We start from the raw sequence: 20,610 nt of genomic DNA, 5'->3' as shown, positions 1-20,610 counted from the left end.
AGTAATAACAACTGGAAAAAGAGCTCCACCTCAAATGCAGCTTTCTTATTTATTGATTGGTTTATTTTAAAAGTGAGACATTTTACATGTAATTTCATTAATACGTTGTTTCAGGTTTTAAGAACAGTAAAGCATTCGTTTAACCAAAAAAATAACAACATCCTTTTTATTTCTTTAACGTAACCCATTATAAAATAATAAGAAGAAGAAGAACCAGAAGTGGAAGAGTTGTGAAAAAACGTGCTGTAAAATCGTGATATTTTCAGAGACGGTTATCATATTGTGAAAATCTTGTACCGTTGCAACCCTATTTGTGATGAATGTGGGGTCTGTCACTTAAATTTTAACAAAGTTGTTAAACTCAGTAGCAGTTACCCTGCCTTGTAGTCTCGTGTTAAAATCACTGAAGGTTTCTCCTTGGAATGATGCTGCCCGAATGCACTACAGTGGGACTGGCTTCTGGACCGTAGTTTCTTTTCTACGCTTTATTCACTGTTCATGAGACTTCATGTCTGTGATTTAAGAAAAAACGTTGAGCGAAGACCATTTATGTTCCTAAATCATCTGAACGATTGTGTGTACTTTTATTATTAATATATTGAGCAGTATAAGGTCGTGATTAGCATTTTATCTTCTATTGTGCGGCTCCAGTATATAGTGTGAGTGCATTTGCGACCTGTTGGCCTCACGGTAGGATTCTGCCCGTCTGGTGTTGGGAGCCGCTGCAAGAGCAGAAAACTGTTTAGAGGTTGAAAGTGCAAGAAAAGCTGTTTTGCTTCAGAATACCAGAGAAATGTCTGTGTTTTAGCTTTTGCTCAGTTTGATGCAAGCCAAATGTTTTGACTTTCATTTCGTCTTTCCGTTCTCATTTGTCTCGGACGGGTCTGGCTACCACATGCGCTCACACGTTAAATAGGTTTCTCTTTTCTAGAAAAAAGGTGATGTAATGTCATGATGTCATTCTATCAGCCTCACAGTGGAATGTGCTTAAAGGTTGTGAGGTTAAAGGAGGCATTCAGTCGCCACTGTCGACAGTGATACTGAAAAAAAAATGGTTACGAAATGTGCATATTTTGCTTAATAGAAAAGAGCTGGACATCTCAAATTGTTTTTCTTTTGGGAACGTTTCTGCATACATATTGGATTTATTGACTGCGGTCAGCTATGAATGGATACCACTGAGATGTTTTGAGTTTGAAGCTGGATTGTGTAACCCTTCTCCCGTCTCAGCAGTGACTTTGTCCTGGTTTGCTATATCTGTGGAACGTACGTCTGCTAAGTGAACAGCTCAGGCTTTTGCAGAGACCCTGCACACTCTTCCTGAGGCTGGTGTTTCATAGCTCAGTGCCAGGTTTAATTCAGACCTTCTCCAGCTGGTCTAGAAATGAGACATGACCTCTATAACTGGACAAATACACAGATTATCCATAACATATTATAATATCAGTATTATGTAGGACCTTCTCATGCAGCTGTAAACCCTTAAGGCATGGCCTCCACAAGACATTTGAAGGTGTGCTTCATTGTATCTGGCAGCAGATCCTTTAAGTCCTGTAAGTTGTAAGGTGGGGTCTCCATGAGCATCAGTGAGTCTTGCTGGTTCACTGACTGACCTTCCTTGGACCACTGTTGGTAGTGGTAAGTACTGACCACTGCATACCAGGAACGTCTTGCCATCACAACCTCACATCATGTTTGACCATTTTTCCTGCTTCCAACACATCGACTTCAAGAATGTGTATATTTGCTGACAGGTGCCATTTTAACCAGATAATAACCAGTGCTATTTACTTCACCTGTCAGACACAATTTACCTGCATGAGACCCACAATTTCGAGGTAATTACCAAGAGGCTCATGTCTGAACAGAATTCAATACAGTGACGTCTAGATTGTGGCCGGCACAGCAGGCCGCTTTGTTTTTACAGTTAGTTTAGTTTAGCTTTGTAAGTGGAAATGTCCCGAGGTTTGATTGTGTGGGGCTTGAGAGAAACCACTTAGTTCTGTGGTCCACTAAAACAGATACACAATACACACAAACACAAAAAAAACACAGGAAAGTCTGAAATCCTGTTGTTTTAACCGCACAGGGACAGAATGCAGGCGCTTGTAGAGCCATGTCATCCTGTTGAAAATGCTGAGTCTGCATTACAAGGAGGCACTAGAATAAGAGTGATTGATTGAGAGGATGAAAAGGAAGGAAAAAGACCTTGGATGTGAATGCCTTTGTGACTTGACAGTTGAACAGTACAGCAACCTATGTAACAAACAGGCTCTGTGATCGTCAGAGTGAACATTAAGCAGATTTGATAGTCCAGTAAGGTCACACTCTCGTATTAAAACAGGCTGTAATAGAAGTTATTCAAGTATGGATGAAGAAACTGATGCAGATTAGTTTCAATACCCAGCTTTTGTCTTAATTGTCAATGGATTTTATGTAATTTATCACTTTTTTAGGGTCGAAACTCTAAAACGTGTATGCAAATTTTGCACTAATTTGGCCTCCTGTATATGGGCCCACGTACAGGCCTTTAGAGTTTAAAGGGCAAATTAAATGAGCAACAAAGCTGGTTGGTGTGGCGCAACAGATAACACCACTACCTGCCACTGAGCTACCACGTACCACCATGTGGGAGACTGAGGTTTGATTCCTGGACTGGGTGACTATGCAGTGCTATGCCAATAAGAGTCCTTGGGCAAGACTCCTAAAGCTACATTGGCCCACCTCTGTAATACCAATAACCTTGTAAGTTGCTCTGGATAAGAGCGTCAGCTAAATGCCATTGTTGTAAATGTAAACTAATTTTAGAAACCGCACAGGTCTGCTCCAGTAATAGCTAAAGACTAGCCTTTCAGTTCAAGCAGAAGGGCTGCAACAAAGATCAGCCTGTCCAAAAGGATTATAAGATGTGTTTGTACCCATAGTAGGAGTATAACGAGTGGTCCTAGGCTTGGACCTTCTTATGTCGGCCCGTTGCTCAGTCAATTAATTGGCATAATAGTTACCCAGTCTGGGCCTGTTCGTGTTTGATGGGTTCCATCTTTCATGCTTTGCTGATTCGAAACAAACAGAAGCGTTTGTCCAAATGTGCTCTCTGTTTTGGTTCATTCAAGCACATGTTGAATTTTTCATTCGATTCTGAAGCGTGTTGTACTTTTTAATTGTTTCTGGCTGTAGTGGTGCCACCTTATCTCAGGGCAAAGTCGGGATATCACTATATCTGTTGAAACACCTTCTTTTAGATGGCCATTAAAGCTGCACAAAAATGATTGTTATTGTAAGTCACGTGAAGAATTATCTTACACATGAAACACCAGAGTACCATGTAGATTGACAAAATGTCACATTAAGAGGGTAAATTGCGCTTCCCAGCCCCAGGTTTGACACAGTAGCCCTTTGGCTAAATAGCCAAAACACAAAAAAACACACACTTGCACATCAGGAAAATTGTGGTCTCATACTGACTTTTGTATTTAGTGGCATCTGAGCTTAGAGGTATCTTTTGGATCCTATACAAACTGGCTAAGGGTATTTTATGGTTAAGGGGGTAAACAGTGAAGCACTTTTGTAAGTCGCTTTGGATAAGAGTGTCTGCTAAATGCCATTAATGTAAAAAAACTTGACATTTTCTTTATGTATTGATTTATTTCATTAGAAATGAATTATATTTAGCATATATACATAAAAAAGCATATACCTACCAAACATTTAGTTAGGAACACTATTTTATTTGCATATTCTGCCCCACACTGCTGTCGGATTTCAGTCTAACTAACCAGAAACGCAGTTGACGACCTAGTGTAAAAGCTTGTGGGTTAAATTTTATCAGGATACAATCCAGATACTAATCACATTCAGTGACCAGGTGTAAATGGGGGGGGGGGGGGGGGGGGGATTATGAAGCAGACTGTTACATTATCTAATGTTATCCTAGAAATGCTATCACAAATTCCTGTCTGGCCAGATAATCTAATCAGATGGCGGTTGGTTTACTGTATTCGTCATTTATTATAATACTTGGGTAACAATCTATTATGTGACGTGGCAATTTGTGCATTTAAATTTCCAAGAATTAAGCCCACGATTGTTAGTACACACACACACACACACACAGGCAAAGTACCCTTGCTGATTCAGTCTAGCCTCACTTCCTTTTTCCCCTCAGCCTTGCCCTTTGAGCCGTGACAAGCAGTTAATTATTTTATTACCTGCATCTTCCATATCAGCACTGGCTCGTGCTGCAACCTGCTGATTACAACAACAAGACCTTGAACGCGGTTCAGTCCAGTGTAGTAATAGTGTGAAGGACTATACATAGTGCGGGAGCTTACCACTTTGCTACCACACGCTTAATATACTGTTGTTTTTCCAATGTGCTGCCAAAACAGCTCCCTCTACAACACCTCTGAAGGTGGTGTCTGTGGTATCTAGTACCAAGGTGTTATAGCAGATCCTTTAATTAATGCAAGTTACCATGTGGAGCTGGAAATTGGATGTATCGTTCCTGTTTATCTCACTGTTGAACTGTTCATCCCACTGCTCAAACCCAGTCATTTAGCTTTTTTAATGATTTCTCCAGCATACGTCAGCTACACTTTACAGACAAAAGTATTGGGACACCTGTTTCACTGCTCCACAGCTCAATGTTGGGGGGATTTATACCCCTCTAGCCCATGCAGCAATGGTTTCAACTTAAACTTGCTGAATGCATTAATTAGAAGAGCTGTCCACAAACATTTGGACATATAGCGTATGTGCATCAACTGTTCGTTTAAAGTATACGTAGGGTAATTCTGGAAATTTCTGGAAATAATTGATGCACAGCACGTGCACAATGCAGACTCTGCTTCCAGGTCCAGGTGTCATCGTTCGGCAGCTGGAAACATGCTTTTGTGAAAGGGGAAGCACATAAGAGACTCCAGTGTCCCCTCATTTGAATTAAGACCCTCCAGATCCACCACCTGCGCGGGCCTGGGTGTTGTAAATGGCCTGCGAGTAGAGGAGTCTCTCTCTTCCTCGTCCTTTTCCCTCCTATGGGCTATTGAGATGAGACTGGTGGACTGGCAGAGTCCTAGCTCACAATGCCAGCTTGTGGCGTCCGGGCCTGGCTCTGACCCCGGGCCTGAGGCTCATTCAAAGTCTGGAACTGGATCAGGGCACACTGTTCTCTTTATTCAGAGAGGAATGCAGATAGCAGAGCCTCTTCCCTGTCCTTCCCTGCACTGTGAAGCCTACAGGCTAATGGGGGCAATTGGGGAAATTGGGCAAAAATACTGCCTTAGAATATTAAATTGATTTTAATGTCAGCTTACTTGATTATGAAAATGTGCATCTACAAATGGTCTAATCACACACATACACTCAGTCTCATTTTAGAAAGAAAAATGGGCAAGCATCTGAGGATCACTAAGGATCAATTTGACAACTGATTTTAAGCCGCTTCAAAACGGCACGCCTTATAGCGTGCTCCGGGTGTGCAGTGGTCAGGACCTACCAAAAGTGCTCATAGGGTCATGGGCGCTCAAGGCTTTTTGATGTGATCCAGGGAGGCCCTTTGCTAAGCACTTGGTATCACATTATAATACGTTTTATAATGTGATCATCTCCGTCTGTGTTTTTGTTTTTGGTATCATTAGGAAGATCACTGGTCTGTAACAACGCACATGTCAAAACCTGTGGCTCTGCTTTTGAAGATTATGTTTCCAAATTAGTTACTTCTGGTAACGACAGAACTTGTGTCTGCCTGTCAGGAAAACGGCATTCATGCCAGTACAACACATCCTTCTCAAAATCATTTCTTCTGCTAAACTCTTAATTAATGTCAATTAAAATCAATTACATGAATCTTTTTTATAAGTATATTATTACAGGGTACAGTCCAACCAAACACTGTTAGACTAAGTCTCCGGTGCAGAATAGGTATATTCTGTTCAATATCGTCGTCATGTATTAAAGCTCATCTTACTTAGATTTAACAGAAGTTAACAGTTAACAAAACCCTTAAATACAATTTGAGTCCCATGTCTGACCAATCAGGCTCTGTATCTGGGGCAGGAGGGTGGCTTAGAGTCTCTGTTTGGTTATCAATAGTGGATATTTTGGAATGCATATGAATTCAACTTGTGTGTAATATTTCGTTTAATAAAAAATAAAAAAACATAAATCTGAGGCCACTTCTAAATTTGTTAGTGGCAAGAAACACAAACAATGCAAAGCAAAAAAGCAAGAAAAGCAAATCTACACATTGCTGTCATGTTTGCCCACCCCTGTGCTTCTTCATAGGGTTCTGGAAGCTCGGTTACCTGTAGAAGTTCAGTTCTGTTGGTGTATCAGTAGCAGAGAAAATTTAATTACTGCCAGCAGCGACCTGAATTTGTTTAGCCAATGCAAAGGCGTTTGCAGTAAATGGAAGGTCTTTTCTCCACAGAGATTCATGATTTATGCAGGCACCATTACAATGTCCAAAATTATAACTGTGAATAATTTGACTGATAGATTAATTGCAATTATTTGCTTTGTCTCAGTAATTTAGTAATATACATCAGTAATTCCATATCCTCCCTAAATGCAGCATATTAAGATATATTTTATTGCCAGCATATGTACAATTTGCATAACAAGAATGATTGCAATTTCCTTTGCAAACCAAATCACTGCCCTTGCTTCTTTTCCTGGCTGTAAAACCTTGTATGCAGTGCATATGTATATACAGTCCTCTGTGACTTCTGCCTTTGCTGAACCTCCACAGGGTTCACAAACCACAGAGAATAAATCTAAAATATTATTGCTCTCGCATCGCTGCCAATGTTATTTTTACTTTTTCACCGTTTACCCTGCAGTGCTATTTCAGCCCAACTGCTAGAGCTTTAATGTGATCTGGGCGGGATGGGAGGTGGTCAAAATAGCTGCCTTTTACACAAACAGACTTAAATATCTGAGACCTTTTGGCTCTGCATTGAATGCTTTGCATCATATGCTTTTTATATCAAATACCTTTTCTGACACAGAATTAAAGATGACTAAAAGTAAAATGATTTAAATAATGCTTAAAACCTTTTTCCTCCTCTGTACAGGCGCTACAGAAGCTGGCCTCTCAGTATCTGAAGAGAGACTGGCCTGGGGTCCAATCAGAGGAGCAGAAAGACTACAGGTAAGAGAAGGTTCAGTGAAACAAGCGTATGAAAGTCACTGGAGTCTACTGATAAAGTTGTGCATTTAATTTACGTGATTTAAATGGATAAAATAATAAAATGGATTGCACCAATTTAGAATAAAGACATTGACTGTTCTTTTCAGGGGTGCACACTGGTATCGGATCCGTATCTGTATCAGCAGACAGTTAAAGACAAATCAGTATTAAAGAGTAGATTTGATCTATAACTCTAAACAGTATTTGATGGTGCAGTTATTGTGAAAGGGTAAATGGTTGGACAATGCTGGTCTATTATGCTAAAATATCTCTAATTTATTATATTTTACTGCCTTTTTTCCCTTTACTTTTCTCCATGTTGCTAATCTAGATGGATTTAGTTTTGGTATCAGCATTAGAATCGGTAGATACATATAGCTGCTATTGAAATGACTAACTTACTGCAATTTTGTTTTATTGCAAAATATACAAACTTTCAGCTGTTTGCAATGAACCAGTCCAATAACAAGACCAATTAAAATATCTCAACACAACTAACAGAGTGCTGCTTTCTCTACAGTCTCAAAAGTTTGCTATCCCTTCATGACAAGCGTCCGTAGAGCCCAGTAGATCACCCCTCTGCTGTTATGACCAGCTGCAAATGTGACACATAGCTAGACACCAGCTTCTGGCAACGTTTCTGAGGAATCTTACCTCCAGTATACCTCAAAGTCCACCAAGGCTCTGTTTCAGAAGAAGTCCTGGAGGATTCTGGAGTGCCCGTCACAGTTGCCTGTTTTGAACCACATAGAACGTCTGTGGTTGGATTTGAAGAAGGCAGTTGCAGCGGCAAACCCAGCTACCAGAAGCTGGTGTCTGGCAAAAGGGTGATTTACTGAGCTCTAAAGACGCTTGACATGAAGCGGTTGGATGTGGAGAAAGCACTTGTTCTGTTAGTTGTGTTGAGATATTTAAATGGTTCTGGTTTGATGTTTGCTGCTGAATGTTTGTTCATTTTGCTAATAAACCTAATTTACCACTGTACATGAAAAAAATCGATATCTGTGTCAGTCTAGAATTCCCATATGGGTGCATCCCTGTTTTTTCCTGTTTTCCTTTAATGCTTCAGTATGCATTTCCCCAAAGTTCTGACTCAAACAGCGACTGCAGCACATTAGTTAAGCATGCATGTGTGTATGTGTGCAGGAACGTTTGCACGGTATGGAAGGCGTATTTGGAGGGTGTTGTGAAAGTGACCCAGTCTCGGATCAGTGGCTGCGACAGCTACAGGAGCCAAGTCTCCGAGCCAATCAAAACCTTTCGGGTCCACAAAGAGCAGCAACTAAAGAAGGTATGTGCCTCAGTTAAGGAACTTCATCAGTGAACCAGAAGATGCTGTAGTAAAGAAGCTTACATTGAGATTATTTTGTATGTTGAGAGACTGTATATTCCAAAATACAGTAAACAGTTGAAGACCAGTATGATTATTTGTAAACATTATACACATTTAGGTCATTGTTCTATGCTCATAAAAGATTTTTAACCTATAAACACTAACCGCACTTCTTTTTTCATTCAGTCTATTGAGCAACTAACACGGCTTCAAGCTGAGCTACAGGACACGGTGAAGGACCTGACCAAGTCCAGGAAGAAATACCAAGAAACAGAGCAGATGGCCCAGGCTGTGAGGGAGAAAGCAGACATGGAGGCTAAGTATGTTTTCTGAGTTCTGATCATCCTTTCTATTATTCACCCCATTTTTTTGATGGGTTTCGAACTCCAGCAGCATTTCTTTCTCTTCAATGAAATATAATTGCCCCTGTTGCTTATTGCCAGTCATGCATATGCTGAAAAGGCATGCTGCTAGGCAATTTTATTGGCCTTGAGGTCCCCATTTCCAGTGATCAATATGAAGTTTTTGGTTTTGGAGAAGGTCTGCTGGCAGCACAGACCTTTAACTGAGAAGTCCTCCTCATATTGTCAGTAAACCCATAGATATAGTATTTAATTTAGAGGCCAATCAGAACTAACATAATGTACCGTATTTAAAAGCATTGAAGTCTCATTTATTTTTGTATAATTAGTGTTAATAAATAAATTGTATTTAACCAAGACAACCAGCTAATATCTCTTTTGTCAATCAGTTTGTCTGAAATTGATGTAGAACATGTAGATTTCTATGGGCTTTTGTAATTGCTAGGAGAATTGAGTGTGGGCCTTCAAATTATATCTTATGTGGCAATCATCAAAAGTCCAAGCACTGTGTGCAATTAGAGCCAGTAGAGAACAAATGATGGGTAATGTTTTTAGACTGGCCTTTAATTATAACAGATATGGGGTCTGAGACATGATTGAGACAATGAGACATGATTACAAGGACACAACTGAAATGTACATAGATGTTGAGTGAATGTTGTTGAATGCAAATAACTCCAATGCGAAGTGGCACTGTGTCTTAGCCTCAGAGTTCACCAGAATGCACAAGAATGCTCATGAGTTTTCATGTTTTGTTTATTGTGTTAGTAAAAATGGCCATAGCAAATCATGGCTAAGCAATGACCATCATTTCTTTGTTGATCTATTCTTCATTAACATGCTTTAGCAAAAGTATTGAATTAAGTCATAAATCTGAATCTGAGTCACTGAGCTGAGCAGAGCTGTTCCACCTCTTTGAAGTTCTCTTGAGAGGAGCAAGGGAGGGGATAACAGTGCTCTGTTGTTGTTCGGTTAGAAATGGGAGAGTCACACCTACAGAAAGAGTGCAGTGCTATGGTGGTAGAGTAGAGGTGGATCTGCACATCTTGCATTTGTGATGGAGTGCTTAAACAGAGTGTAACCAGTGTTCTGTTTCTTCTTTCCCGATGTCCAAAGGTCAAAACTCAGTCTGTTTCAGTCTCGATCCAGTTTAAAAAGAGCCAGCGTGAAGGTGAGTGAAAGAATCGCAATAAATTAGTTAATTTGCTAATATTTCCACGTTTCTGTAGATTGTTGCGTGAAATTGAACCACACGTGAACTGGCATCCTTTTCTCTCTAGTTGAAAGCCAAGAGGAATGAATGTAACTCCAAAGCCACCCATGCCAGAAACGATTACCTGCTCACCCTGGCAGCAGCCAACGCCCACCAAGGCCGTTACTATGAGACGGATCTGATCAGCTGCATTAAGGTAACACCGGGCCCTTATTTACTTCTGGCCAGGGCAGGGTAGTGTCACAACAAACACAGAAAGCAACATGTGGAAAAACAGCAGAAAAAACTGAAGTAACTGAAAGAGAAGACGCGTGATAAGCCTTATTCAAGGACTGCGTGTGTGAGGCATTCACGTGGGTCAGATCCATGAGAATATCACTAATCCTTTGATTTTTAGGTAAAAGGGCTGCACATCTGCCTTTTAGTGTACATTCCATTAATTTTTATATTTAATTTATGAGACCACGTATGATACCACGTAACTACTGTAGTGACAGATTTGTATTAGTTGAACAGAACAAAGTTTCTTAAAGTAAAATTTAAATGTAAAGTAAAAGAGTTTCAGCATAGTTCAGTTGTAAAATGTAAATTACAGCAGTGGTGATATGAACCGGGAGTCATTATGTCTACAAAACAAACATGTCTCCTGAGTTTATTTATAATATTGATGATGGTAAAATAGTGGTAAAACCTTACCTCAAAGCTCTTGAAAAACTTTTTGAGGCAATCTTCAGATGTCTGGATCCTTTCACCACCACTGTGACCAATTGTGACTCGGTACGTCTCTCTAGAATGGAGCATTTCACACCAAACTGATGGAAATTCCACTAAAGTACCGACGCAGAGATGCTAGTTCTGATAGGGTTAAACTCTGTGCTGTCTGTCAAGATTTTACTTGCAGTGCAGAATGATTACTCAGTGTTTTGGCACGACGCAGCTGGAGCCCTTTGTGTACTCATTCAGCACTGACTGTGTGTTTTCATCCCCAGATTCTGGACGGCAGTGTGTATGATCACATGAAGGGCTATCTGGTTTCACTGTGCCAGGCAGAGCTGGAGGCATCCCACACCGTTCAGGACACCTTTAACTTCCTGCTGGAGAAGTCCACCGGAGTAAGTGGAACATGCTGTCATGCGCGCACACACCTTGGAAAAATACAGCCGGCACTGCGGCCTCACGGGTACTGCTGGGAATTTGATCTGGCAGTAAAGAGCAGGCAGATCAAATCCCAGTGACTACGCACTGGTGTCCTGAATCAGGCTGTTACATGAGGTCTTAAGTAGGCTGTGAATTATTGTATTTGCAAAGAGTATTAAAATAGAGTTACAGGTTAAAGGATGGTCTTCAAACCTATTTTATTTTATATCACTGTAAAAAGTATATATCAGTAGAATTACATTAATACTTTATCTGTGGATCTGTCTAATCACCAACACTGAAGTGTGATAAGGTCATACTTCCTATAATTGCAAGCTGCATTCTACTAGAACCCATTGATCAAGAGGTTGAACTCACACACTTAGCCTTATTGGAGCTGTTCTGATTGGGAGCCAGTCTTGCGTTTATGTAACATGACAACCCTTAGACTGTTTCCACTCATCTCAGCGTGACTCTGTAGTGGATCTGCTGTGTCTTCTCTGTGGTGTGTGTTCACACAGAGTCAGGTTTCAAAGACACACATAGGTCCTCTTACTCACTGAGCACTGTTGGCCTGGTCAAAGATAATCCCCAGTTCTTGCTATTCTGGTCCTCAACTGCAACTAATCACCAAAGCATTAGCTTAACATAGAGTATTGTTTTCTTGTCTTCTTTAATGCATTTACAAGTGTATGCATATGTTGTGTCCTCTAGGTAATGCAAGATTTTCACCAGGAGCTCTTTATTCAGGAGAACCCTGTATTACAGAAAGGTTCCCTCTTCCAGTTCCAGCCCTGTGAAAATGACTCAGTAAGTTTCTCTCTTTCAGTGCTCTGTTAAAAATAACAGCGACAATACACTTGTATACGCTCACAGAGGAATTTATTCGAAAGACCTGTACACCCACTGATTCATTCAATTATCTAATCAGCCATTTGTGTGGCTGTACAATGCATAAAATCATGCAGATACGGGTCAGAAGCCTCGAGTAGTATTAACATCAGAGTGGAGCAAAATATGATCATAGTGATTTTGAGAGTGTGCTGACTGTTGATGCCAAGCTGGGTTGGTTTGAGTATTACTAAAAATGCTAATCTCCTGGGATTTTCAGCACAGCAGTCTCTAGAGTTTATTCAGAGGGGTACAGTAAAGAAAAATGCATCCAGTGAGCTGCAGTTCTGCAGGGAAATGTCTTGTTGATGAGGGAGATCAACAGAGAATGGTTAGTCTGGTTGGAGCTGACAGAAAGTCTACAGTAACTCAGATAACCACTCGATTACACGATTGTGGTGAGAAGGAAAGCTTCTCAGAATGCCCACACATCTAACCTTGAGGAAGATGAAGCTACATCAGCCAAGAAAACAAAGCTGAGGCTGCAGTGCTAAGGCACAGGCTTACCAAAGCTAGACAGCTGAAGACAGCAACAGGAAAACCATAGCCTGGTCTGTTGAATTTTGATTCACACATATGCTAGGATCAGAATTTGGTGCCAGAAACATGAATCCATTGGCCCAACCTGCCTTGTGTCAACAGTCCAGGCTGGTGGAGAAAGACCTGGTGTTGTTTGGCAAGCAAAAGTGGACCCTACCCAATATTATGTTCTTTCTAATAAATTGCTTAGTGAATGTACTTGCCTATGTTACTGGTAGACTGGGCACCATGTATTCAGTGTTCTCATGTGACTATCCCTTTGTGGAAACTAATACACAGTCTTGAAATATGAGTTGGCCTTCAGTTTCTTACAAAGGGAAACACTTAGCATCACAACACTGACCCACTATAAACTCAGTTGCCAGTTTATTAGCTATACCTACAGCAGTGCTTAGAACAAAAACGAAAGTGCTGAATGTATTGATTTGTCTCTACAAACAAACATCACAAGTGTCCAGGTTATAGACTTTATACACATTCCTTATGAATGTGAAAGATGGGTAATAAAAAACAGGACAAGAAGAACATTAAGGCATTTGAATGTAGTGTTGACAGAGACATTAGAGAGGATGGCTTGGAAGACTTTAGAGAGTGCATAGGATGGCATAGGAAACAAAAAAATGGATCCTTGACTAAATTAAGCTTAATCTCTCACTTGATGCCTAGATAACTAAACCACAGCTCCTAATCTAAAGGTATTGTGAGAAGAACCAGTTTGATGAAACAAGACAATTATGTTTGGAAAGGGAGAAAGAGGAACAAACTATTCATGTCACTTATTTAGCATAAGAAAAGCAATGCTGCCATGCCTGCCCTCACATACTATCATGACACTTTCTTGGTGTTGTGTCACTGTTCACTGCTCAGGTTGGTCCACCTCCAAAATAACATCTGGTCATTTCGTGGTGTGCAAAGTGCACTTACTGCCTATGTTGTAGATGTACCTGATTATTGATCAATGAATGTAGGAACAAAGTAGGTGTATCTAATCATCTGACAAGTGTATGGGTGATTAAACATCTCTGTGGTTGTTTGTGACTGTGGTTTATGGATCTCAAACCTTCAGGGACCATCAGGTGGTCCACATATTTGCTCTATACCTATGTGTTGCAAGTTAGGTTGGAATACAGTAGTATTCCTGATCTGGGCTCCAGTATCCACTGAAATACCTATTAGTTAGCCTTCTCTCCCCTCCTAGTCCACCTTTGCGCTCCCTCTCTCCAGGCCTAGCCCTCCACGTGGCCCTCAGAACTGGCCAACACTGGATAATTTGTTCAAGCTTAAAGACACCCCCTTTCTTTGGCCCTCAAAATCAAACAAGTGGCACCCTGTTCCTAATGAAAACATTAGTGATGCAGCGCTTCCTTCAGCTAGACGGAAGAGTCCGGAAAAGCACGGCCTGAGTGGAGAGGAGTGGAGCTGCAGGCAGAGCACCAGTAAAAAGAGGGCTTTGTGAGGGGGCGCTGGGTAGAGTGTGTGTTGTGTAGTCTAGTCTAGTTTGTCCCTCCACCCCTTTTGCCACATAACAGCTGAGGCAGGAACCAACACCACCTCCCCTTTGGATCCACCCTCCTGCCCAGCACCTCTGTAGCACCTTCCTAACCTAAGCCAAATCTGCTATTACAGTAGGAGGGGGCAAGGGGGTTTTACAGGTATTAAGACTGTAGTAGAAGTCTGAAAGGAAAGATCAGGGTTTGGAAATAGTACGTATGTGACTTTTGGGGTGGAAAGATGTGGCATAACAACCCTATTTACCACCCTGTTATTTTGCCTCACAATTAAACACGCTGATTTTCTTTTTCCAGTGAGCTTGTTAAAAAAAAAAAAAGATTAGCATTGTTGTTATTGGCTGGTTTACATTACAAGAACAGGCTTGCAGAACCCACCTATTATAGCGCAGTTTTGACACTATTACCGAATAGTGCTGCTGTCCTGCCGTTGTGTCCTCTCAACGAGATGTGCTGTTGGCAAGCTGAAGAGATTGTAGCCATGTTAGTTTTTAGCCTTGCCCCGTCCCACCTTCCCGGGTCTGGCTTACTTGAGTTTTACTAATAAGAAATAAGCCGTAGCTTTCCCTACTAAAGTGTTTTTAGCTCCAGTGTCAGCTGAGGCTGTCTAGGGTGCCAACATTGGAGAAAAGAGATGGTTAAAGGTAATTACCTGGCATGAATCCCTGTTGACCTTTCCGACTTTCACTTCGCCTTCTGCCGAGTTGGAGCTCTTCTTCTGTGGACACTGGCATGGGAAAAGCACTGGTCATGAGGTCTGGTTCTTGTACCAACCTGTATTCCCATAACTACAAGAGTCTGGAGGCGATGGGCTGCTCTCCAGTATAAACAGCACCATATTCTACCGAAGTCGCCTTTGTTTTTTTACTTATTCGCCAGTTTTAACTACAGGGTTTAAAAGAGGGAGGGTATATGCAAATTTTGAATGTCAAGACTGTTACATAACAGTTTGGAGGTTTTAAAAGTTGGCCCAGTTTTCAGCTCTGTTTTGGTCCTGCTGGATTTTCTTTTGGAAGAAGGAACAGCTGTGTTTGAGGTGCAGCATTTATTACTTCCACGAACTCTCATTATTCAGCTACACCAAGGATAGGATATACCAAGGAAAGCAAAGACTGTGTTGCCATCTATGGGTGTGAATGATATATGGCTTACATAGATCAGACGGCTTGAAAACATTTCCTGGAAGAAAAACAGCTGGTACATTCAGTTTCTGGTCAACAGGGGCTGGACTGTTTCATACCACGCACACCCAAAATAAACCAGTCTGTGTCAATGGTGCCATTCTTCAGCCGATTGCATCACTAAAGTCCATTTAGTCAGTCAATATTTAGACATTTATCCACAAGCAAGCTCCAGTACATATGTACTCTCTTCTGTGTTTTTAAGTGTGTTTGTATAATTTCTAAGATTTAACTGTACGTTGGTGGCAGGTTTCGGTGTGTCATGGAACTGAAATCTGGGATCAGAATGTGCGAGCGATGTAAATGTAAACGAAAAAAGGCCAGAATTACATGCTTTACTGAGAGTGACATTAGTAGTAGACCTGGCTTAAATTGTAGAATAGCAGAGCCTCATTTGCACCATGGTACTACTACAGTAACTGGCTAGAGATAACCAGTCTTACATCTTAGTCATATTGCTCAAGCAGTGACATTATCTTAGTAACTTGTATAGCAAAGGTGAGCTATAAAAATGTACTTTGTGACATCGTAAGAGTACAGTTTGCACTTTGTCCCATTTGACATCCGGTATGATGTATTTGCTTTGTCATGTGGCCTCAGTCTGGTCAACTTTCATTAATGTAAATAAATAAGTGTTGGTGTGTCTTAGACTGCCTATAAGACTTTGAATGCATCGTGGATGTGTCAGTCCTAATACTTGAATTGAACACTCAAATTGTATAAAAATGGTGGATGCATGTATATCGGTTTTTTCATGTTTTCTTTAACCAGAGATTACCCATAACCTGGGTTTTTCTCAACCATTGTTGGTAGTTCATATGTATCCCTAATAGAGATTTCTTTCCTCTTTCTCAGGTCATGCAGCTACAGAAAGATAGCGGCACAGCAGAGGAGCACAGTCTGAATAAAGAGGCGAGAAAGTGGGCCACTCGCGTCGCACGGGAGCACAAGAACATTATCCATAATCAGCGGGTAAGACAGTACGATAAGATAGCATAGACATATATATACTAAATATACTGAACATTCCTTATATATATATATATATATATATATATATATATATATATATATCGTCACTATCACAACAGCCTGTCTACAATTTGTTACACTTAACTAAAGAAAGAACTTAACTGTAGATTGTAAATAGTTTACAAGTCATTTTTTAGCATTTCCATTTGTTTATTCTTCTTGAAATTTGGGCAAGAACAACATTTATATTTAAATTATGGCAAAAATATACATTATACAGTATAATGCAGCTTTAAGACGCAGGGCATCTTCTATTGTTGACTATTGTGTGGCTGTGTGTATGTAGACCTTGTCAGATTGCGAAGGACCACCTCAGCAGGAGCAGAACTCCAGTGAGTTGGAGCTGAAGATGGAAGAAGCTAGGGAGAGCATTCGTAAAGCTGAGGTAAGAAGTGTGTGTGTGTATGTGTGTGTGTTTGTGTGCGCACAATGGCTGATAAGAGTCATGTCACCTCTTGGTGGTGCTCTTATATTAGTTAAACTGTACACTAGAAGGCTTCAGGCGCCCCCTTCTGGCCAGTGATTTAGATACCTTGTAAAAGTGTTCTCTGCATAAGCAGGAATATGCCTAACAAAGGTAGGTTGGTCTTGCTGCAGACAGTGAAGCTAAAGGCTGAAGCTCGTCTGAACCTGCTAAGAGATGTGGGCGTGGCTGTAGACACCTGGATGAAGAGCGCCATGAACCAGGTGATGGAGGAGCTGGAGAACGAGAGATGGGCTACACTGACTACTCACGATGCTTCCCTCTCTGTAAGTCGAAGTTTACTTTTCCTTTTAAAAAAAAAACACACATATATATAGTAAATAGCAATAGTAAATAAATAAGACCACCTTGGATCTCATATTTTGAAGCCCATTTTGAACGTGTGTTTGCTTTTAGAGCACAGCAGATCTGGACAGAGAGGATGATGAGGAGACAGAAGATACGGAAACACTGGATGACAGCAGCTCCAGTCCATCTAGCACCCTGAGGAACTACCCCCTCACCTGCAAAGTGCTTTACTCATACCAGGTCTGTTCTCACTCTCACTTCAGCGCACAAACCATGAATTCTCATAGCAGAGAAATCTCTCATCTAATATCCTGTCACTGAAAACCATTTCTTTTTTGCATGTAACAGGCATCCCAGCCAGACGAGTTAACTATTGAGGAGCAGGAAGTTCTAGAAGTTATAGATGATGGTGATATGGAAGACTGGGTTAAGGTACAGTGCACATAAGATATGTCCACACCTTAATTTGGGGTTGATTCATATAAGCCCTTCAGTGATGTCAAACTAGGGTTGGACAGTATGGTAAAAATATTATATCATGATATTTAGACATTTTAATATGATAATTATTGCAATATTTTGACCCAAAACTCTCCCACAATTAGTACAGTGTTTATTAATCAAAATCTGCTGCACTTTATTAATTAAACAACAACTAATTACACTAATTGACGTTGGTCAGTTTGTTTACACTCATAAAAGTGTATTGTGTATAACAATTACAAAATTGATCGCACCCTGACATCAAACTCTGTCTGTATTTTGCTTTAGGCCAGAAACAGAGCGGGTCAGGTGGGCTATGTGCCTGAAAAGTACCTGCAACTGCCCTCCTCTAACAGCCTACTAAGCATGCTTCAGTCCCTGGCAGCCTTGGACACCCGCTCCCATTCCTCCAGTAACTCCACCGAGCAAGAGCCCGAGCCTGCCGCTGAGCAAGCACAGACCAGCCCCAACGGAGCCCCAACCAGCCCCAACGGAGACAACAGCGGTGAGCAGCTAGTAAACACTGCAGCTGCACATGCAAACCTTCTCAACACATTGATTAGATCATGGCCTCTACGCTCCATTAGATGACTCATTAGTCTATTGTATTGCGTGTACTAACATAACGAAACCTTGAAAGTTTAAGAACCACGTGTACAACACGCTTCCCATAACCTGCATACCTCAGAAAAGAGTGCACTTGTTGAACACACCCTGCACAAACTCATAGTGAGATGGGTCTGTACATGTCCTGCTGGTCAACAATGCTCTTTTCTTCCCCCTGCTGGTTACATGTGGTAATGCAGGAGATGTACAATACAGTTGTTGTAGTTTTTTTAATCTGTTGTAGATAAGCATTGCCACTAATTGACCACCCTTGCTCCTCTCTGACCCCTAACAGTGAACTTTGCAAAAGCACTGTATGATTATGAAGCTCAAACTGAGGATGAGCTCTCCTTCCCTGAGGGAGCCATCATCCGCATTCTAAACAAAGACAACCAGGAAGACGACGGCTTCTGGGAGGGCGAGTTTAATGGCAGTGTTGGAGTCTTCCCTGCTGTATTGGTGGAAGATCTGGCTGCACCGAATGGCGAGGACAATCACAGGGGCATTGAAACACAGGTCTGTAAAATAGGCTATGAAACAAATGGGTGGTGATATAGTGTTTGTTGTTTGGGCCCTACACTTTACAGGGGATTTGAACTGAATGGAAAATGTAAACACTAAATCAGGGCATGTTGTGTTCTGCATTTTTAAAGAAGCCAGATGAAACTGATGGGTTAAGCAGACACATATAGAGAAGTCCAAGAATACGTCTAACTGATTTGTTCAGTATTTGTCTATATATCTTTTCTAGATGTAGTTGTTTCTACCTCTCCTTTTTTCCCTTGTCCCATCACTGCAGCAGATACTGGTTGCTGCTGTTCCTACTACGTGTTGTAGAGGTTCTCACACTACAGAATTGGTCACATAGATTTTTAACCTGTTTAAAAATACTGCGACAGCTCACAAACTGTGAAGATTAAAATTACACTGTGCACTTGACATTACAGCCCTGGGTCAAAGCAGCTGTTAATTACAAAGGAATTCCAACAAAATGCTTTAAATTGCCTTATTAAGCTAATTATATTAGTTTGTTTACTTATGTTAAGAATAAAAGGTGCCATTATACAATATTTATAACCCAACCGAAGTGTAATTATTCAGAAATTAAAATAAAACTATTTAATTTCAAATCTGATGTGCTGGAGTAGAGAGCTAAAGCAGCGAAAACTCAAGCACTGTCTAATTGCTTACACTGCAGTTAGGAACTCCACTCTCCAAACTAATCTAACGTTCATCCTAATAGACTAATTTACAATGAATGTCTTTGTGAACCATATTAACCAAATGTGTCTCATGTTCAGGTGTCTCCAAGCTCTCAGGGCCGCCCTCCCCGCCCTCTGTCAATGACCCAGTACCAGCCGACGGCCTGCAGCAGCCCCATCTCCAGTCCTCTACCAACCCCTACACTGGCCTCACCCCTCTCCACCCCGGCCAGTGCCTCGGCCTCCCCTCTTCAGAGCCCACGCTCCCTCAACGGCTATCACAGACCAGCACCGGGCCCCCCAAAAGCCTCCAGCCACAGTAAGACTCACTTCTCTAATGTTGTTTATCTTCAGTGTATGTCCTTTATAGTACCGAATGGACACCTGTTGTATTTAAGAGACATAGTAAAGCATTGAATCAAGCACTGAAATATACCTTCACTTTCTTGAATAGGCCACTCTCATAACTCCACCCCGCCTCCCAAATATCCTGCAGATGGAGGGCCTGGTACACTAAGACCTGTAAGTACTTTTAAATAAAAACTCTCAAATAATACGCCACACTCAGTGCTCAGTGCTCGCTGCAGTGCTTAATAGGTGTTGTCAGGCATGCTGTTTTTGAATTATTAATCCATGGTAAAAGCCTTAATAGTGTGTGTATTAAGGATTTTACAATGGATCAATCAGGTTTTTAATAAAAAAATCTTCATGTTTTCATAAAACTGCTAAATTGTGACCACCGTACAGCAATTAAACTCTGTATTAATTCACAAGATCAATAAATGGACTGATTATGCTGCTCACATGGACAATCAAGAAGTAAGAATGTGGTTATTATCATTATTCTTGAATGTCTTACAAGCTTCAGATGTCTGTGGTTTGGTTAGATCTGCCTCCAGTAGTATTAAACCCAGGCTGCGTCTCAATTTGCTCTGTAATCTCTATATAGTGCTCTATCATTATGTGAAGCCATAATCGCCGCCTTTATTTAATTGTTATGAACACATACCTAGATCTCACATTATTTCCTGTTAGACATACACCGATCAGCCATAACATTAGTAACATTAGGTGAAGTGAAAAACATTGATTATCTTCATCTACAGTGGCATCTTTCAAGTGATCTTGAAGGCGATGTGTTAAAAGCAGGACAAATGGGCA

General features: G+C 40.9%; 1 protein-coding gene across 1 annotated transcript in view; it reads left to right on the top strand.

The window, feature by feature from the left end:
• The window catches only part of LOC140536517 (F-BAR and double SH3 domains protein 2), a 29,095-nt gene that overhangs the window by 6,066 nt on the left and 2,419 nt on the right, over positions 1–20,610 (top strand). Inside the window, exons 4-19 of the mRNA XM_072658373.1 lie at positions 7,074–7,150; positions 8,336–8,480; positions 8,709–8,842; positions 10,001–10,055; positions 10,165–10,293; positions 11,087–11,209; positions 11,949–12,044; positions 16,210–16,326; positions 16,673–16,771; positions 16,984–17,136; positions 17,267–17,398; positions 17,507–17,590; positions 17,930–18,146; positions 18,543–18,763; positions 19,549–19,768; positions 19,904–19,971. Coding sequence (XP_072514474.1) covers positions 7,074–7,150; positions 8,336–8,480; positions 8,709–8,842; positions 10,001–10,055; positions 10,165–10,293; positions 11,087–11,209; positions 11,949–12,044; positions 16,210–16,326; positions 16,673–16,771; positions 16,984–17,136; positions 17,267–17,398; positions 17,507–17,590; positions 17,930–18,146; positions 18,543–18,763; positions 19,549–19,768; positions 19,904–19,971 — 2,070 coding nt within the window. The remainder of the gene's footprint in view (positions 1–7,073; positions 7,151–8,335; positions 8,481–8,708; positions 8,843–10,000; positions 10,056–10,164; positions 10,294–11,086; positions 11,210–11,948; positions 12,045–16,209; positions 16,327–16,672; positions 16,772–16,983; positions 17,137–17,266; positions 17,399–17,506; positions 17,591–17,929; positions 18,147–18,542; positions 18,764–19,548; positions 19,769–19,903; positions 19,972–20,610) is intronic.

The sequence above is a fragment of the Salminus brasiliensis genome, chromosome 16 (assembly GCF_030463535.1).
Source record: "Salminus brasiliensis chromosome 16, fSalBra1.hap2, whole genome shotgun sequence".
NCBI classification, from domain to species: domain Eukaryota; kingdom Metazoa; phylum Chordata; class Actinopteri; order Characiformes; family Bryconidae; genus Salminus; species Salminus brasiliensis.
Note: the sequence above shows the minus strand (reverse complement) of the source record. Positions and strands in the feature narration are given on the sequence as shown.